A 20232-nucleotide genomic window follows, 5' to 3' on the forward strand; every position below is an offset into this window, starting at 1 on the left:
TAAGGAAGGGAGCTCAGATGCCCTTGGGCCCTGGCAACCATCCGTAGGGATCCAGAGCCTTTATGTGGCCGTTCTCCACTCGAAAAAGGCACAGAGAAGGAAGGCGCCCCGGGGGGTTCACACAGCGGAACTCGGCCTGGGGAAGGTGACAGGCCCGGGATTCGGCCCTGGAGACCTGATCACCCACCACCTGGGGCAGGGGTTTCAGCGACCGGCCAGCCTAGCTCGCGTGTGTCCACCAGGGGGCGCCGGGAGCCGCGCCACCGGGCGCGCGTGGGCGGGGAGGGCGCGAGGCCAGCGTGTCCCGGGGGCCGTGGGTGTGGCCTTGGGTGTGAGTCGGCGGGACCACGAGCGGGGTCCCCGCTGGGCGTGAGCGAGCGCGTGCGCACACTTTGGTGGTCCTGATGGGCAGTATCACCTCCTCCCCCTCCGGGAGCCCGCTTGTCCTCGGTGTTACGTGTCAGGATCTGTGTACCCAGGTTGTGTGGGTGGACGTCGGCGGGCAGGGAGGAGGACGGGGGCATCTTGTAACCAAGTTGGCACACACACACACATACACACAACCCCACGGCCCAGGGCTTGGTTCCCAGGCCCCCGCGGCAGGAGGTTTGAGGGAGGGATGTCCCGGAGGGAGGGCCTCAGAGTAACTTTTCTTCGGAAAATATGTCGGTCTGGTCCCCAGCCCAGGCCTGAGTCATCAGGTTCCCGCAGCATTGAGTCATGGCCTCCACCTCTGCCCCGGAGAGCTTGGAGGGTACCCCCCTGAAGTTCTGCCCCGGGCCCTCCTTCCCCAGGGGGTTTGGGGGGGAGAGCGATCCCCACCTCTAACCCAGCCCAAGACAGCCTGACTCCCACAGGGAAAGAAGCCATGGCTTTATTTGCACTGTGGGAAGGCTGTTACGTTCACAGTCCCCTCCCAGGCACGGGGTGAGGGGTGACGGGCGTGGGAATCCCAGCGAGCACCCTGGAGGGGGCATCGTCCCCATCTGTTTCGCTCTTCCCCATCTCTTCCGTGTGGTCCCCCACCAGGGTCAAGCACTAATACGTAGTGAAGGCGGGAAAAGGTGTGTGTGTAGGGGGGTGAGAGTTCCCTTTAGGGGAGGGGAGGGAGGGTTGTAGCACCAAGAGCCCCTCCCCCCACGACGTCCCTGAAAAGGGGACTAAAATAACGTCCTGGGGCCTATCTGGCAGGGGCTCCACTTAAATATGAACTGATGGTGGGCCGAGAGGCTGTGCCCCAGCAGTCTAAAATTCGGACCACCAGCTGTGGGGAGCCTGAGGTGGGGGGGCAGGCTGGGCTTTCAATCCAGGGCAGGTGAGTGGAGGACAGAAAGGCCTCAGAGTGGACGCCACCTGGGAGGAACAGGGATGGAAGGCGGTTTTCGGTCTGCAGAGGATCCTTCTTAAAGAAAGGGGTGTGGCAGGACCTGGGGGGAGGGGCTAAGAGGGGTCCAGCTGAGGAAGTAGGAGGTGTGTCTCCCCCCTGAGGCCCCAGTGGTCCCAAGACCTGAGGACACCATGGGGTGGAGGGTCCCCCCCTGGCTGGGCAAGAGGAAGCAGGGCAAGGGGACCCCTCCGTTAGTCATTTCAACCAAGTGGCCGCTCACTTATGAGGGGTCCTGCTCAGAATCAGGGATCAGACGGGTTAGGCCTGGGTGCGTGTCTCTGTGTTTGAGTGACTCTGTAGGTGCTCTCTCCTGAGAATGTCAGCTCCATGAGGGCATATAGAGTGTCTGCTTTGCTCTCTGCTGTAATCCCCAGTGCCTAGAAGGAGCCCTGAACATAGTAGGTGCTCAACAAATATTTGAATGAATGATGCAGGGATGGATGCTTCTGTGTGTGTGTGTGTGTGTGTGTGTGTGTGTATTAGTGTCGGAATGATGTGCTAAGTGTACGTGAGGGTAGAGGTGTGAAGGGTGGGCAGAGAAGCCTTGCCCCTCCCCTGGTCCCCACTGCCTGGCAGTGGGGGGCAGAGGGACCCCCATCCTTACAGCTAGGAGAGTGGGCAGGCAGGGTGCACGTGGGCCGGGGTGGGGATGTGCGTGCAGCCATCCGGAGCTGGGGAGCCACAGCAGGGCAAGAGGGAGGAAGGGCCGGCAGGCAGCGGCTGGCTCACTCAGCGGAGCCCTTCTGGCGCCGCTTGGAAGGTGGCACCAGGCGGCGGGGCAGGTTGGTGGGCAGCCCATGGCCCTCGAGCTTGGCCTCGATGAGGTGGCTGGCCAGGGCGAACTCCTCGTCGTCCAGCATGCCATCTCGGTCAACATCGCTCAGCTTCCAGATGCGGCCCAGCACAGAGTTGGGGAGCTTGGTACCCACCATCCAGGTCTTGGCCTTGGTGCCGCTCAGCTTGCCATCGGACGGCGCCAGGTTGTAGAAGATCTCATCATATTTGGACTTGTCCTTGGTCACCACCCACTCAGTCTCATCATCCGAGCCCTCCTCGCCGTCCTCCAGGGCCTCGTCAGGCCCCCGCTCCACGAAGGGGCCCATGTGGGTGCCCTCGAAAGCGCCCCCCTGCACGCCCACATCCGTGCTTTCCAGCTCCTCCTGCCGGAGCAGGGGCATGAGCTTGGCGATGTTGTGGGTCAGCATCTCATCCAGTGCCTCCAGCAGCTTCGGCTTCAACGAGTGGAACTTGGTGAAGTCGTGAGCCATCAGCAGCTCCTGTGGGGAGGGGAACGCAGAGAAGTCAGGCGGCACCATCCCGAAGCCCCCCAGCCCCGTGCTGGCTCCGGGACACTTGGGCAGCTCTTGACAGAGAGGTGCAGAAGTATTCGATTATCTGAACGCCCCAATCCGCTTGGGTACCCACCACTCAGAAGAGACTTGGGCAGCAAGGTCCCACAGTGCCCCCTACCCCACCCAGTGCCGGGCATGACCCCAGAATATCTGGACAGTAGGGAGAGCAGGGGCCCTCCGATGACTCAGAACAGCAGCCTTTCACCAGCTGGTGGAGAAGGATTTCAACATTTTGACATCAGCCACGGCTTGACCAGAGCACACCCGTCAGCCCTCAGGCCTGCCCACCCTCTACGGCACCCCAGCTGCCCAGTCAACATCCCCACCATTATGCAAGTTAAGAAAATGCAATTCCTGCCACCCTGCTGGCTCTGTTACCCCACCACACAGCAAGGACTAAGCGGCTTGCCCCACATTTGGAGGTTAGGTTTGGGATGGAGAGTCATCAGGAGATCCTGGGACTACCCCCCACCCCCGGGGCAAGAAGTCATCTGGTGCTAGAGCCGCTGCAGGGCTGGGTTTGTGGTCACGCTGCTTCTCACACGTGCAGCTGTTAAAGCGATTGCACCAGAAGAGTTGCAGCAAAGACCAATCCATATCGCAGCACCACATTAATTTCCAGAGCCAAGGCAGAGAGATCCACTGATCATGACCATAAAGAGACGGGGGTGTGATTGATGGTGATGAGTAGGGAGGACTCCAGGGCCAGGCTGCCCAGGTTCCAACCCAGCTCTGCCACTTGGGAGCTGTGTGTCCTCAGTCAAGTGACTTGACCTCTCTGGTTTCCCTGTCAGTTTCCAGATTTGGAAAACAGGTTGAGAACTAGCACTCCCCTCACTGGGAGGTGGGAAAGGCTAAATGAATTCATCTGGATGAAGTGCTCAATAAATGTCAGCGTAATATTCACAGCTGCTCTTTATCTAGCCCAGCGGCTCTCAACCAGGGATGATGGTGTCCCCCAGGGGACAGCGGGCAATATCTGGAGACATTTTTGATGGTCACAACTCGGGGGTGCTACTGGCATCTAGTGAATAGAGGCCAGGGATGCTGCTAAACAGCCTGTGATGCACAGGACACCCCCTACAAGGAAGAATTATCTGGCCCCAAATGTCAGGAGTGTGGAGGCTGAGAAAACTTGATTCGGCCCAAACTCTGTGCCAGACACTGTCTAAGGAAGTCGCGAACACTAGCCAATTAAGCATCCAAGGTAGATACTATCAGGATGCCGATTTTCCAGTTGAAGAAACTGAGGCTCAGAAAAGTTAAGTGACTTGATCAGGTTCACAGAGCTAGTCAGTGACCAAGGGGAAATTCACTCTATTATAATTCTTCAGTATTGGACTAGAAATATCTAAGACCCAAAGGTCACAGGCTTTCAGTATCAGCCTAACACAACCTCAAAACAGAGCCTGGGCTAGGGGCGCTAGTCCTCGCCTCCATGCCTGAGCCTGGACCTCTGTCCCCACGTCCATTGGTCACTCCTGCCCTGCCCATCTCCTGTGGCTCTTCATTTACCCCAGGCTGCCACACCCAGACCCAGTGCTTTCCCTGACACTGGTTAATCCTAGGCCTGGACATGTGAGGAGCCTCCGGTTATCCCCCAATATCCATCTTCCTTTCTTCCTCAGTATGGAATCCCTGAATGTTACCTGGGCATCTGGCCACCTAGAGAAAAGACTACACTTCCCAGCTTCCCTTGCAGCAGCTGTGGCCATGTGACTAAGTTCTAGCCAATTGGATGTCAGCACAAGTTGCACATGCAACTCTAGAATTGCCCTGTTCAATACAGTAGCCACATGTGGTTATTTAAATTTAAATTAATTAAAATTAAAACCTAAAATTTCAGTTTTAATGTGGCTAGTGGCTACCACATTGGACAGCACAGCATAGAAAGTCACCATAGAAAGTACTATTGGACAGCACTGTTGTAGTAAGTGTTCTTAAAGAGAGAGACTGTACCATTAGCTTCCCCTCCCGCCCCGCTCCTTGCCCTCTTCTTGCTGGCTGGAATGCAGACACAATGGCTGGAGTTTCCACAGCCATTTTGTACCATGAGGGGGTTCTTGGGACTGGAGGCCAGACTTGGAGGAGAATTAAGACAGAAGGAGACTGGGTCCCTGGCTCTGTAAAGCACCAAACCAGCCCTGGACCATATTGCAGGACATTTATGAAGGAGAGAAATAAACTTCTATCCTAACTAAGCCACAGTTGCTTTGGGTTTGCTGTTCACTCCCTTAATTCACAAAACCACGCTCCCACAGAATCATTTGCAGGAAGTGCTTTCAGGAACCTGCCATCCATCCCTCTGGTTTTCAAGGTCCCATCCCGGAGCCCATGGAAGCCAGCCTTCCCATCACATCACCCCTGCTGCCTTCCTCCTGGGCGGCCTCCCACCTGCATCTTCTGGCAGTCCGGGAAGTCGCCGGGAGATATGTGATGCTCCAGCTGAATCTTGGCAAAGATGACGGGCAACTTGAGGATCAGCTGCTTTTTCTTGTTCTCCTTCCCAAACACGGAGGGCATCTCCTTCTTCAGGTAGCTGATGATGTAGGTGTGAACCTGTGGGGAGGAGAGTTCTCACCTAAGCCTGCCTCACAGTCACCTGCGGGGCTCGTTAAAACATGGGTTGCCCAGAGCTTCTGATTCACTAGGTCTGGGGTGGGGCCTGAGAATGTGCATTTCTAACAATTACAGGTGAGCTGCTGCTGCCGTGGGTACAAGGGCTTCCCATCTCTCCTAGGTACTCTCAGCCCCTCCCGTGGCGTAAACATCCCTCCATGTCCACTGCCAAATCTACATACCAGCCCTGGCCTCTCCCTGGAGCTCAAGACTCAGAGCTGATTGCCTTGTCAACATTCCTGGACAGCTCCGTCTTAGGACGCCCGCGATGGAATTCAGGTCCAGCCCCCAGAGCTGTGCCACTCTCAGCTGTGCCCATCTCGGGAGACAAACGGCACCTCCACCTCTCCCTACCCAGTGGAGCCCAGAAATCTGGAAATCATTCCTGATTTGATTCTCCCTCCTCACTGGCCACAACTATTTCATCAGCGAGCCCTTTTAACTCCTAAATCTCTCTTCTACTTTTCCATTTCTCTCCACCTCAGTTGCTGCACCCCCCATCCCAGCCGTTCCATCTTTTGCCTGGGGGGGGGACACACCAGTCACCCCACTGGACTCCTGGCTTTCCCTCTGGCCCCTCCAGCCCCTCCAATCCTTTCCCCACGAAGTAGCAGCTGGAGGGTCGTTTTTGTTTTGTTTTGTTTTGCTTTTTTAAGGAACAAGTGCGGCACCATGAGACACTGCTACTATGTCTCAATTTGCTTCTTATCCAAGTGCAAAATTCCTCCCACAGCTGACAAGGCCCTACTGCAGCAATTCTCAAAGCGTGGCCCAGGGGTCCCCGAGACCCTTTCAGGGGTTTGCAGACTCAAAACTATTTTCATAAGAATATTAAGGTGCTGTGTGTGTTTTTTACTCTCATTTCCTCCCCAGCGGACAGTGGAGTTTTTAAAGACTAAAAGATATTGCAATTGACTGCAGAAACAGATGCGCAAATCCAGATGTCTCCTCTGAAGCCAGACATTAAGGAGACTTGCAAACATGTAAAACAGGGCCACTGTCCCCCCTAAGTTGGGTTTTTTTTTGGGTTTGGAAAACAGTTAATTTTCATACCACATCTGTTACTTAAGGCTAACAGTAGATGTTTTTCTTGCTATTTTAAATGATCTTACCATGTTAATTATTATCAATATCTTTTCATTAGTATACATCGACATGATCAAAATGTATAGATAACATTTATAATAAATGTTACTTATTAATAAGGATATAAGTATTGTTTGGGAATTCCCTGGCGGTACAGTGGTTAGGACTCCGTGTTCTCACTGCTGAGGGCACAGGTTTGATCCCTGGTCGGGGAACTAAGATCTCGCAAGCCACGCGGCACGGCCGAAAAAAAAAAATTATATAAGTATCGTTGGTTAATTAATATTATGAGAGAAATAAATAGGAAACGTTTTCTCAGTATTAACTTATTTCTTTTTGGATGTAACGCGAGGCTTGTGGGATCTTACTTCCCCGATCAGGGATTGAACCCAGGCCATGGCAGTGAAAGTGCTGAGTCCTAGCCACTGGACCACCAGGGAATACCCTCAGTTTTAACTTCTAATATGGTTAATATAGAAAGATTTAATCCGTGTACATACAAACTCTTTGCGGGCCTCAATAATTTTTAAGAGTGTAATGAGGGCCTGAGACTGTTCTTCACAACTTGGCTCCTGACGCTTCATGCAACTTTATCTCCCTCCATCTGCTCCAGCTTCCTCACCTGCCGACCTTTTTTTATCAGCATGCCAACCACTTTCCTACCTCAGGGCCTTTGCACGTGCTACTCCTCGCCTGGAACTCTGCCCTAGTCTCCCAACATCTGGCTCCTTCAGCTTCCTTTTGATGTCACCTCCTCACAGAGGCCATCCTATGGGAAGCAGGTGCCGCAAGCACCACCATCCAATTCCTTTCTACCTTTACTTTTATCGTTTCATTCACAGCACTTATCACAATTCATCATTATTTCATTTATCTGTTAGTTTACTTATTCTGTCTCCTTCCATCAGAATGTGAGCTTCAGGAGGGCTGGGACCTTGTCTGTTCCCTCTGTCCCCAGCGCCGGCACAGTGTGCAGAGAAAAGACTCAAGAAATATTTGCGGAATAAACCAATGAACTTGAGAACCTTTGAGCCACGATCTCATAAGTTATCAAAAAGCAAACAAGGAGGGGACTTCCCTGGTGGTCCAGGGGCTGAGACTCTGCGCTCCCAATGCAGGGTGCCTGGGTTCGATCTAGATCCCACATGCTGCAACTAAAAGATCCCACGTGCTGCAACTGAAGATCCCGCATGCCGCAACGAAGATCCCTTACGCCGCAACTAAGACCCGCCACAGCCAAATAAATAAATAAATACTTTTTTTAAAAAAGCAAACAAGGAGAGAAAAAAAAGAGCATTCATGTCCTATTTTTAATAGGAAGCTCAATAATTAAATGGATAGGCTTAAATAAAAATAGAATATATCTGGAAAAGACACAAGAAACTACTCACGGGGGTTGCCTGCAGGGAAGAGAACCTGAGAGCCATTGGGGTCAGAGGTGGGAGGGGGCACGTTTGACAGAACATGAGTGCTTTCCCATGAGATGGTCTTAAATGTTCAATTAAAAACACTCATTAAAAAGTCCTTTTAATGAAAACCTAGGGGCAGGACAGGAATAAAGACGGAGATGTAGAGAATGGACTTGAGGACACGGGGAGGGGGAAAGGGTAGGCTGGGACGAAGTGAGAGAGTGGCATGGACATATATACACTACCAAATGTAAAATAGATAGCTAGTGGGAAGCGGCTGTATCGCACAGGGAAGGGAGATCAGCTCGGTGCTTTGTGACCACCTAGAGGGGTGGGATAGGGAGGGTGGGAGGGAGATGCAAGAAGGATGAGATATGGGAATATATGTATATGTATAGTTGATTCACTTTGTTATAAAGCAGAAACTAACACACCATTGTAAAGCAGTTATACTCCAATAAAGATGTTTAAAAAAAAAAAGTCCTTTTAATGAGTCATAGGTTTAGAATGCTAAACATTTTGGTGGCACCTTGGCTGGCTCTGAATCCTCATCTCCCATCTCCACCACCCTGGGCTCCTTGTTCAAGCATGTCCCTGCCTCAGGGCCTTTGCGCTTGCTGTTCCCTCTGCCTGGGTATGGTCTCCCCCAGATCTCCACTCTGCTCACCCCTTCCCCTCCTTCAGGCCTCTGCTCAAATATCGCCTCTTCCAGGAGACCCTCCTCAATGACCCTAAACTAGCCTCTCACCAGTCTCTCTGCTTCACTTTTCTTCATAATCCTTATTACATACAATATAATATTAGAGATTAATTTGTTTAACATCCACTTCCCAATTAAAAGGCAATTCTACAAGAAGAGAAACTTTATCTGGTTTTGTTCCCTGCTCTATCCCCAGGACCTAGAACAGTGCAGGAGCACACTGTAGGCGCTCAATAATTGTTTGTTGAATTAATGCTATCGAGTCACCTCAGCGAGCTCGGTATGAAGGTTCACGGCATCCTGGTCTCTTTAGAATCAGAACCTCCCAAGACCCTGGCCTCAAGTGTCACAGCACAGTGAAATCGCCCCTTCTAGCAGCACCTATCACTTCAACCAAAGGGCAGAGCCAGAGGACTCATCCACATCGGACACTGGGACAGACAGGGAAACTGAGGCACAGAGGGGTAGTTACCAAGAGTGTGGAAAGGCCTTGTACTGTTGGGGGAGAGCATATGGGGAGGTAAACGGTGTGTGCTGTTGTTTGATGGCTGGACCAAGTGTGGCAGAATCACACGTGGGGAATGAGCGGGTGACACGGGGCAGGGGAGAAGCAACAAGGCTTGGTCACTGTAGACCCTGTGTCTTGAGCGGCACTGGGGAGCCATAGATGGATTTGCAGGAGGAAGGGGAAGGAGTGGTCTGCAGGTCTGAGAAGGCCAATCAGAGCAGGGGTGTGGCCAGGCCGGTGGGTGGGGCCTACGAGAGCGGGCCAACGGGGAGAGGGGGCGGGGCCTAAGGGCGGCTCCTCGGGAACCCAGAAGACAGGAGGAGGCCAGGCACTAATGGCTTTTCCAGAGAGGAAGCCGCGGAAGGTGCCAGGAAGAGATAACGTGGGGGGGCGGGGTGGACCGGGGCGCGGGTCCCGGACTCCGGGGTTTGTCTGGGTTTCCGGAGCCACCTCCTGCGTGGCGGGGGCACCAGGTGTCCGGCCCCACCCAGCCCCTGGGTCCCACGGACCCTGGGCTCCCCCTCCCGCTGCTGTCTGCTCCCCCGAGGGACCTGGGGGACCGGGGTCCGTAGGGGAAGAGGGTGACCCAGGGGGAGACTGAGGGAGGGAGGACTGAGAGAGGGAGAAAGACAGAGAGAGAAAAGAGAATGAATGAGGGAAGAGAAGCGGAAAAAAAGAGAGACAATAAGGGAGAGAGAGAAACTGAGAAAGAGGTAGAAATGAGATGTAGAGAGAGAGAGACACACAGAGAGACAGACAGAGACAGTCCAGGGCCTGGGCAGAGGAGGAGAGAAAGGTGGATTCTGGAGCCCTCAGGAGCCGACCACACTGGGCAGCTCCCTCCCAAGGAGGATTCCTGGGGTGGGGGCGGGGCTCTGACTCACCCCCTCTCTGCAGCTCCTTAAACCAACACCTCAGGCTCCTCCATCCCCCATAACCTTCCAGGCCTCCCTGCCTGCCCAGCTTCCTGCCCCACCTCCACCCTGGCAGGCAGCCTCCCCTGTGAATGTTCCATTCGTCCTCCAAAACGCTCTTAAACCAGTGCTCTGGCCTCCCAGTCCCGGAGGCCCTGTCCTGATCCAGGCTCCTCCTTGTTCCTCAGTCCCCAGCCTCCTCCCTGGTCTGGGAGCCGAGTCTCACTGCCCTTGAATCCACCCTCCAGAAGGCAGCTAGAGTCTGACCCTGTCCCTCCCCTGCTCTGAATCCTTCCATGGCTCCCCAGTGCCCTCAGGACAAAGCACAAGTTCCAGGCCACAGCCCTGGGTGATCTGACTCTCACCCACCCCACCCCACCCCACCCCTGCCCCTAGCCTCAGATTCAGTTACTCCCACTGTCTACACTGGCTTCAACACTGACATTTTTTCCTCTTCCTTGAACTGGCCATGTTCTCACCTCCAGTCCACGCACTTGCTGGTCCTGCTTTCTAGAATCTCTTCCCCTCTTTGTCCTCCTCATCCTCCAGTTTGCAGCTCAGATGCCCTCTCCTCCAAGAAGCCCTCCCGGATTTCCCCTGGGCTCCCCAGTCTCAGCCCTGACCATGTTGGATGATCACTGTCTGGGGATGGGGTGGTCTCCTCCCCTGGAGTGCCTTGGTCACTGCTGTGTTCCCAGCACCACCCGGCACAGGGCCAGGCACAGCAGGAGAACTTTCTCAGATTAGAGAACTTAACTAATCAGAGAGTTGATGCCAGGGACCAGCAGTCAAGTAGAGGAGGATCAGAGGAAAGGCAAGAGCTGCCGCTGCCTCCCCAGCCCCGGTTACTGCTCAGCCAGCCCCCCATTACTGCTCACCCGCACCAGCCGGGCCCTCTTCACCAGATCATTGAGCTTGCGCAGTGCGGCGTGGCGCGGCAGGCCCTGGATGTCGCGGAAGAGGTCCTGCTCCTCCAGCTCGAAGAGGCGCCTGTTGTCAGGTACCAGGAGGGGCTGGGACCAGAAGGAACCGATGTAGACGCGCAGCACCTCGGGCGTGCCCACCACCTTGCCCAGCGCCCACATGAGGGCCCCGTAGACGCGCATCAGCTGTTGCGTCTCCACCATGTCGGCCTTGTTGAGCACCACGCGGATTTTGTCCTCGTGGCCTCGCAGGGCGCCGATGGCCTCCGAGAACTCGTCTGAGATCTCCAGCTTGTGAGCATCGAAGAGCAGGATGATGAGGTCCACGCGCTCGGCGAACCAGCGCAGCACTGCCGGGAAGTCGTAGCCTGGGGGTGGGGGGTGGGACGGGGGCGCCAGGGGCAGAGGTCAGCACCCGAGCCTCCAGCCACTGGGATGCAGCCATTCCTTTGGACTCAAGTTAGACTGTACCGGATGTTCAGGTTGTTAACCTTCGAAATTTTTGTCTATGAGAAACAGCTGAGGCCCCAAGAGTGCCCCCACAGCTCTGTCTCTGCAGCCCTCAGAATTTCCCCCATCACTCTGCCCCCCGTCTCTCAAGCCATCTGACTACAGGGGACATTCACCCCCTCCCCTTTTTCATTCATCCTTTAGGCAGATGTTAGCAGCGGGCATTGGTCCAGTTATTGAAACACTCAAGTGTTCCTAATAGACTCCCTGTGCTTCTATGGACAACCCACCCCCACCCCCCGCAAGGCCCCCGAGTGCCTCCGTCACCCCAGCCCCTCCCCAGGATCTGTCAGATCTCCCCACCATCCAGCAACTAAAGATTTCACTCGGGCCCCAGTTATGCTCTTGCCATAGCAGATGTTAAATATTTTAAATTTATTAACAACATTTACTGAGTCTTCTGTGTGTCAGGCCCTGTCCTGGGCACTGGGGGTCCCACAGAGAACACGCAGACAAGGTCCTTGCCTTCGTGGGGCACCCATCCCAACAGCTGGCTCCTGGGTCCATTCATTCATTCCTTTCACCTTTCATTTCCTCACTCACTCATTCATTCACGCTGTTTGCTTTTTTTGCTCGTTCGCTCATTCATTCAGCAACAAGTGACGCTTGGGAGAGAGGAGAGGAGCAGTTGAGACCCCCCCGACTTGGCAGTTGGGAAGACTCGCGTTTGAATCCCGGCTCTGCCCCCATCAGCTAGGTGACCTTAAGCAAGCAGGTAACCTCTCTGGACCTCTGTTTCCTCCTCAGTAAAATGGAAATCATCATAGGACCGACCTCCTAGAACTGTGTGAAGATTAAAAGAATACACATGAGGGGACTTCCCTGGTGGCCCAGTGGTTAAGACTCCTTGCTTCCAATGCAGGGGACGCTGGTTCGATCCCTGGTGGGGGAACTAAGATCCCACATGCCGTGCGGCCAAATAAATAAATAAAATTTAAAAAAAATTTTTTTAAAGTAATACACATGAGCTAAGATATATAAAGAGCTTAAACAGTGCCTGGCGCTGAACTATACACTTAAAATGAGTGAGCCTTAGGCATGTAAATTATACCACAATAAAACTCTTTAAAAAAAACGGTGCTAGGCGCATGGTAAGCACTCAACAAACATTACTCATGATGCCTGCGAGACACCGTTGGGGGGTCATCCAGGAGCCATCCCCAGAGCCGCCTGCTCTGTGCTGGGGACACAGTGTGGCTCAGGCAGCCCCAGGTCTGTCGTTACTGGGCTCACGGTCCAGAGTGGTCAGGCTGGGATGCAGCAGCCCAGAGGGGAGCGCCTGACCCAGCCTGGGTGGTCAGGGAGGGCTTCCAGGAGGAGGGAACAGAGTGGCAACCTGGGGGATGAGGAGTTAACTGGCAGAACAGGGAGCCATCACTGATTCACCCAAAGTCACCTCATGCCCTTCCCAATTCAACTTATTGAATCTTCAAAACGACCCCAGGAGACAGGCACTCTTATGACCCCCATTTTCCAAAAGAGGAAACTGAGGAACAGAGAGGTTAAGGGATTTACTCCAGATACTCAGGTAGGAAGCAACAGAGCAGCAGCCCCGTGGGCCTCCACGCTCTCCTGGGGAGCTGGTGCCAGGCCAATCCTGCATGGGAGGAAGTAGGCTCCTGCAGCCACTGAGGACGGGATGGGATGGGGTGGGGGTGGGTGACACTGTTTTGCGGGGAGAAAGGGCCAGGTCACCAGAGGAACAGCAGCTGGGGCTCCTCCTCCCTCCCCAATGTCTACACAAACACACACAGCGGCCCGGCTTTGGAAAGTGTGTCTCATGCAGGGAGGGACGGAGGGAGGGAGGTTGAGTCAGCGCGGGAACGGGAGACGTGGCAGAGAGGCACCCTGGGGCGCACAACGGGAACAGGAGAACGGGAGACGTGGCAGAGAGGCACCCCGGGGCACACAACGACAGCCTCACAGAGGAAAAGCAGTCATCATGGGCACTTCCATAGCACCTAGTGTGTGCTACATACTGCTCTAAGTGCTTCACACATTTTGACATTTAAATTGAACCCTCAGGGCAACCTATGAGGCTGATACTATCACGTTCCCATTTTACAGATGAGAAAACTGAGGCATGGAGAGGTTAAGTGGCTCAGCCAAGGTCCCACAGTTTAGAAGGAGCGGAGGCCAGATCTGAACCCCGCCAGAAGGCTCCACTATGCTACAATCACACACGTGTGGCCTTCACAGATATTCCAGGCAGAGGCCGCTTGCTCAACCAGTGCACACACACGTGCACACACACACTTGTGCACTCAGGAGCGTACACCTGGACACCATCAGAGCCGCACACTACAAGATGCAGACTCCCAAACACACCCTCGCTCATGATCTGGAACCTACACAGATATCCGTGGTCACGCAATTGCAAAGACGTTGTGAGACCCACACAAAGTAACAGCAGCAGGCACACACAAGCCCGTGCACACTCGCACACGCACCAAACTAGAGACACAATCATATATAGTTATACAAAAGATACACTCATGCACATACACACACACCCCCCTCACTGTACACACAAGGGCACAACTGTATACAGAGATACAATCACATGCGGTCACATCCAATCCAACAAAATCCCCTCAGGCCTTCCTACACGGCCACACACAGGTACAATCCCAAGCAGAGCCCTGACACCTCAGAGTCACACCACAATTACACACTTTCCCAGACACACACTAAATGATCCACACAGTCACAGAAAAGTTCCCTTGCCCAACACACTCACACACACATTTCACAATACAACCACATATGGAGACACGATCAGTCACTGTCACACACAATCCCACAAAGCCCCCCGGCGTCCCTCAGAGCCGCACACAAAGTTACACCCTGCCACAATCACGGGCACAAACTCCCAGACACTCACACACACGCACACACACATACATCCTTACAGGCAGACGGACGGACTCTCCTCTTCCCCGACCTCTGCTGAAAGGGAAGGAGACCCTGTTCTCTGCTCTTCCCCACTTCCTTTGGGCTCCCACCCTGCACCCCTGCCCTGGCTTGGAGGCCTCCCTCCCCTCCGACTCTCCCAGGCCCACGCCCCAAGCTCCCCCCCACCCCATTGCTTCTGCAGCTGCCTCCTGCCTCCCTTCCGGGGAACAGGCGCTTCCTGGGCAGCGGCCAGGGACTCCCGTCCGCGCCCTCACCCCGAGGTCCAGCCTCCTTGCCTCCCTGCAGTCGCCTCCCACTCCCCTCTGCCCCACACTGCGGCCTCCTTTGCCCCAGTTTCTGGCCTCCGAGGCCTTGCGGGACAGGGGTGGAAGGGGACAGAAATGCTGGGTGGAATGAGGGTGGGGGCCGGGCTCCCTCGGAGGCCCCGCTGGAATTCACCCCCTCCCCTCCGCGCTCCCCCTGCACAGCTGTTTATAAATTCCAGGCCGCCCTTGGCCCCCGCCCAGATTCCCCTTCCCAGGTCCTCCTCAGCCCCATCTGTGGCCCAGACACAGAGCCAAGAGCTCACACGGGCCCAGGGCCTGCCTGCCCGGCTCAGCCTCCTCGCTGGGTCTCCTGTCTCTCTGTATCGCTGCCTCGCCCTCTGAATCTCTGTCCATCTTTGACTTTGTGTATCTCTCTCTGTCTCTCTTGATCTCTCCCCCTCCATCCTTCAGACCCACCCAGATATGCAGCTGCAGCCCGTTCGCACGTGTTCACCCACACGCCTCCCCCACCCTTCAACGTGTGCCAACATGGAGGGATCACAGCCTTCCACCAGCTCCCTTCTGCTACCCCACCAGCTCAGGGCCGGCGGACACAGGCCCAAGTCCTAGCAGAGACCCTGGGACCCTCTCCCCTCAGACCCAAGGGTCCAGGCCCCCAGCCCCTCCTCCCTCAGACCCAGAGATCCGGGCCCCCAGTCCCTCCTCCCTCAGACCCAGAGATCCGGGCCTCACTCACCGCGGCTCACTCTCTGTTTGGCCCCCGACAGGATGCCTGGGGTGTCGATGATACTAATGCTTTCCAGGACCTGATTGGGGAGCTGGGCGCACATGAACCTGGGGCAGAGGGAAGGTCAGGGGTCAGTGCAGGGAGGGGCAGGAGGAGAGGACACATAAGAAGGGAACCCAGGACTGCACCGAGGAGAATCAGGTTCAGGGAAGGGAAGAATCTTGAAAGAGAAAAGGAAGATCAGGACAGAGAATAATAACTATAAAAAAAAAATCAGAGCTGATGTTTAATGAGCACTTACTTTGTGCCGGGTGCTGTTCTAAGCACTTTGTAGGTGTTAATTCATTTAGTCCTCACAACAACCCTATGGAGTAAGGACTATGGTTATCCCCATTTTCCAGATGAGGATAAGAGAGAAACAGAGAGGTTAAGTCACTTGCCCAAGGCCACCCAGCTAGACAGCGGTCGAACCCATGCGTCCCTGGCTTAACTGCTCCCCTAGAGAAGGCAGGAAGAGGAAGGATCTAGTAGAGAGAAGGGAATTGGGGCTGAAAAGGAGAGAAACACAGGCAGGGATGGGGCGGGGTTGGGGGCCAGGGACAGGAAGATGCACTCCTGGCTGCTGGCTGCACACCTGTTGAGGAAGGTGTTCCCAAAGGGGTTGAGTTTGCGGAAGGGCTTGTCTGGGTCAACGACGAGGGCGTTGCCAGGCACGGTGCCCTCGGTGTCACCATGCATGACGGCCACGAAGCAGTCGGTGGTGGGCTCGGGCCCCACCCGGGAGCCGGGCACCTCCTGCTCCAGCAGGTACTGGATGAAGCTGGTCTTGCCCGTGCTGTACTGGCCGGCCACCAGCACCATGGGCTTGCCGTCAAAGTCAGCATCCTCCAGCGCTGGTGAATGGAAGGCCCCGAAGCGGTAGTGCTCCTCGAGAGGCAGCAGCTTTTCACGGTACAGCTCCTTGAGGGCTGAGGTCACCGTGCGGATGGCCTCGGGCTGCTGGCCCCGAGCCCCGCCCCGCTTCAGCCAGCTGAACATGATGGCCGCACACTGCCTGCTGAGCTCGCTGATGGAGATGCACAGGGGGAGAGCTACCTGTGGGAGGAGAGGATGTTGATGGGGGACTGCCTGGAGGAAGAGGTGGAGAAGAAAGGGAGCCAGGAGGTCGAATAGATGGAGAAAGATGGTGGAATGGGTAGGGAAGAGGAGCTTCTTAGAGCACTGTTGGTGGATGGCAGGAGTTGATGGCTGAAGGAGGAAGAAGGTGATTATTCCAGCTGGAGGAAGAGAAAGAGAGTAACAATGGCATGATTGAAGAAGGGGGATTGATGGTGGAAGACCAAGAGATAAACAAAGGGAAGGATGCAGAAGCTGATTGGAAGAAGTGTATTCCTTCATCTTTTTCTTTCTCCTCCACCCCTCCCATTATTTTGCACATTTTCACTGAAATCACACCATGTGTCAAGAGCTATGGATACAAAAATACTCCAGAGACCAGCCCCCCCACAGTCAGAGCCTCCAGTGAGGAGAGAAACTGGGCACCAAGCAGTCAATGATGCTTGGGAAATGCCGGGTAAGTGGACTTGTAGGCACCAGAGGGGGACATGGTGAGCCAACCACAGGATTGGGAAAGCTCTGGCTGGGCTGACTTTTGAGCTGCTCCCTAAAGAGTGGGCATGACAAGGGCATTTAGGCAGAGAGGATGGGGGGTATCATGACCTGGAGCTGTGGAATGGATGGACAGAGTGGCTGGACACATGGGCACAAGGATGAGAAGCGAGTCTGAACTACTGCCTGGGTCCCCCTAGATCATGATGGGGCTTGGGCATTCACAAGAATAGTAACATTTATGATCACTGCATGCCTGACACTGCTCTAACTCATTTAATCGTCACAAAAACCTTGTCAGGTAGGGCTATTATTATCCCCACTTTTCTGACAAGGAAATGTAGGTTCAAGAAGATAGCAATAACTTGCCCACGATCACTTTGCTAGAAAGTGCTCAAGCTGGGGCTCCAGGCAACCTGACCTCAGAGCCTGCACTCCTATCATAGGTCTAAGGAGTTAGGGAGAGAAACAGTTACCAACCCAGCAGCAGTGAGCACTTCCAGCACCCAGACCGTGTTCTCTACATTTCCTTACTATCCTTTCATGCTCTGTAGGATCTGTAGTGATGTCCCCTCTTTCATTCCTGATATCAGTCGTTTGTGTCTGCTTTTTCTTTTTTTTTTCTCCCCTTGATCAGTCTAAGTGGATGTTTATAATTGCACTGATCTTTTCACAGAACCAACTTTTCGTCAGATTGGAGTCTCTAAATACCATTTTCCACTAAAAGAGAGACTGAGGCTTCTTGGAGAAATGGCTGATTCTGGGGCTGAGGTGGGGAAAGAACAAGTGAGCCTGGGTCAGACAGTGGGGAAGTGCTCAGACATAGACGGGGCATGTCACAGGGACACAGACTCAGCTTGACAGGACTCCCACTGGCCAAAATGGGACAATTTGGACATCAAAAATAACTGCAAATCAAATATGTTAAAATACATAAAATCATAATGATACTTTAAATTAAAAAAAAGGAAAAGAATTCTGATTCGGGGAAGGTGTGCCAGAGAGGTAAAGGAGAGGCTGGAGCAGGACCTGGGATGTTGGCAGAGGGAGGCAGCCCTGGGTGGTGTCCTATGCAGGGAGGGACCTGGGGGACATCTTGGGGAGGACGCTTTGGGGGTGACTGGACAGGCGATCGGGTTGGTGAGGTAGGAGAGGAGCTTGTGGGTGGGAGGAGGGACCAAATAGGACAGAGATGGATGAGGGGGGTGGAGGGAGACCCCAAGGAGTGGATCCCCTCTGGCTGAGAGGATGGGGAAGTGGGAGACACTGGAAGGGAGGAGGAGAGAGGGGGACACTGTTACTGGAAGGGGCTGGGGGGAGACAGGGAGGTTTCGGAAGGGAGTGGGGAGAGCCGGGAGACCGTTACACAGTGACTGGGGTGGGGACTGAGGGTCTTTGGCGAGCAGGGGAATAACTCAGAGCCAAGGCAGACTCGGGGGCTCCGCGGGCGGAGGCTGGGAGGCGACAGCTGAGGTCGGGGACCACTCACCGATGGGGCGCGCAGGCGGCTGGACCGGGCGGGCGAGCTGGGCGGGGGTCCCGCGGGGATTCAAAGGCGCCCGCGGATCGGCCTGTGCTCGCGGTCCAGTCCGGAGCCGTCTGAGCCGGGTGGGGCAGAGAGCCGGGAGGAGGGACGGGAGGGGCGGGGGGGGGGGCGGGACAAGGCGCCCCCGCCCCCCCGAAACCGGGCGCCGGGCCTCTGGCGCCCCCCGGTGGGGAGTGGCAGGGCGCCTTTGCGAGATGGGTGAGTGGGCGGGCTCCCGGTCCCCGGTTCAAACTCCATCCCTGTCTCCCTTCCTAACAGGGGAATAGTAACAATAAAACAATAACACCAATAATAATAATAATTTATTATCAGGAATAATAATTTTAAAACTTAAACGAGTTCATGAAACTCCTCTGCTCAAAACACTCCTTGGTTCTTCTCTCACTCCAAGTAGAAGCCAAAGCCCTCAGAGTGACCCACAAGACCCTGAACGATCTGCGGGCTCCCTTTGCCCTCACCTCCTTCTCTCTCCTCCTCTCTCACTCAGCTCCAGCCACACTGGCCTCTTCGCTGTTCCTCATACAACCTTCCAACTTCAGGGCCTTTGCACTTCTTGTTCCTCCATCTGGAATGCTGTCTCCCCCAGGTATCCAAGTGGCTCCCTCCCTCCCCTTCTTCAGGTCTCCAACCCCAATGTCACCTCCTCTGAGAAGCCCTCCCTGATCTCTCACGATTTATCCATTATCGCTGCTTTATTCTTCTCTGCCGTCTTTATCACCACTCTACATATTTTACATTTCTGTGCTTCAGCGACGGTCTCCCTCACGAGAACATGAGCTCCATGAGAGCAGGGATTTTAGACTGTCACCAAGAGGAATCGCTGATGTTCTCACACTTCGGTTGTTTTGGAATTTCTAGGGATTGTTTACTCATCGCTGATTAGACCCACAACTAATCGTGCACTGATACACCAGCCCCCATTACCATGTCACAAACTTGTGGATTTAAAAAAAAAAAAATTTTTTTTTTTTTAATTTGGCCGTGCAGCATGCGGGATCTTAGTTCCCCAACCAGGGATCGAACCAGGGCCCCCTGCAGTGGAAGCGTGGAGTCTTAACCACTGGGACTGCCAGGAAAGTACCAGACTTGTGGATTTTTAAAAATATACTGATGGGACTCCCCTGGTGGCGCAGTGGTTAAGAATACGCCTTCAGGGACTTCCCTGGTGGAGCGGTAGTTAAGAATCCACCTGCCAATGCAGGGGACATGGGTTCGAGCCCTGGTCCGGGAAGATCCCACATGCCACAGAGCAACTAAGCCCCTGCGCCACAACTGCTGAGCCTGCACTCTAGCGCCCGTGAGCCACAACTACTGAGCCTGCGTGCCACAACTACTGAAGCCCGCGTGCCTAGAGCCCGTGCTCCTTAACGAAGAGTAGTCCCCTGCTCACCGCAACTAGAGAAAAGCCCGCGAGCAGCAACGAAGACCCAACGCAGCCCAAAATAAATAAATAAATAAAAATAAATAAACTAAAAAAAAAAAAGAAGATGGAGAAGGCAGCTAGTGAGCTTGTAGTTCGGACACTGTCAATCTTGGGTTCCAATCCTGCTCTGTGTCCAGGTGATCTGGGCCCTGAGGTAGCCATTCCTGGCCTCTTTTTCCAGATGGCTCAGCTGTAGAAAAGGGACCCCCCAGATGCCCACTCTGCTGATTCTAGCGTCTAAGAACATCTAAGAAGTTTGGTCCCAGGACTTCCCTGGCAGTCCAGGGGTTAAGACTTCGCCTTCCAGTGTAAAGGGTGCGGGCCGGATCCCTGATGGG

At 54.5% G+C, this 20232-nt stretch overlaps 1 protein-coding gene across 1 annotated transcript; it reads right to left on the reverse strand.

Moving 5' to 3' along the window:
• Positions 1-854: 854 nt before the first annotated feature.
• EHD2 (EH domain containing 2) lies at positions 855-18566 on the reverse strand. The gene is made up of 6 exons (XM_082438387.1): positions 18415-18566; positions 15952-16412; positions 15327-15424; positions 10854-11266; positions 5134-5298; positions 855-2664 (listed from the first exon to the last, which is right to left on the reverse strand). The coding sequence occupies exons 2-6, from the start codon at positions 16353-16355 to the stop codon at positions 2113-2115; spliced, it is 1632 nt and encodes a 543-aa protein (XP_082294513.1). The 5' UTR covers positions 16356-16412; positions 18415-18566; the 3' UTR covers positions 855-2112.
• Between the last annotated feature and the right edge of the window lie 1666 nt (positions 18567-20232).

This window comes from Balaenoptera physalus, assembly GCF_965194825.1.
Source record: "Balaenoptera physalus genome assembly, chromosome: 19".
Taxonomy (NCBI): domain Eukaryota; kingdom Metazoa; phylum Chordata; class Mammalia; order Artiodactyla; family Balaenopteridae; genus Balaenoptera; species Balaenoptera physalus.

Bases quoted from the DNA above. Each gene is read 5' to 3' on its own strand.
- EHD2 (XM_082438387.1), bottom strand. From the start codon at position 16,355: ATGTTCAGCTGGCTGAAGCGGGGCGGGGCTCGGGGCCAGCAGCCCGAG. The intron at 15,425-15,951 runs GTGTGCAGCCAG...CCTCTGCCCCAG, and splicing joins GGGAACACCTTCCTCAACAG to GTTCATGTGCGCCCAGCTCC. The intron at 11,267-15,326 runs GTGAGTGAGGCC...CCCCACCCCCAG, and splicing joins CAAACAGAGAGTGAGCCGCG to GCTACGACTTCCCGGCAGTG.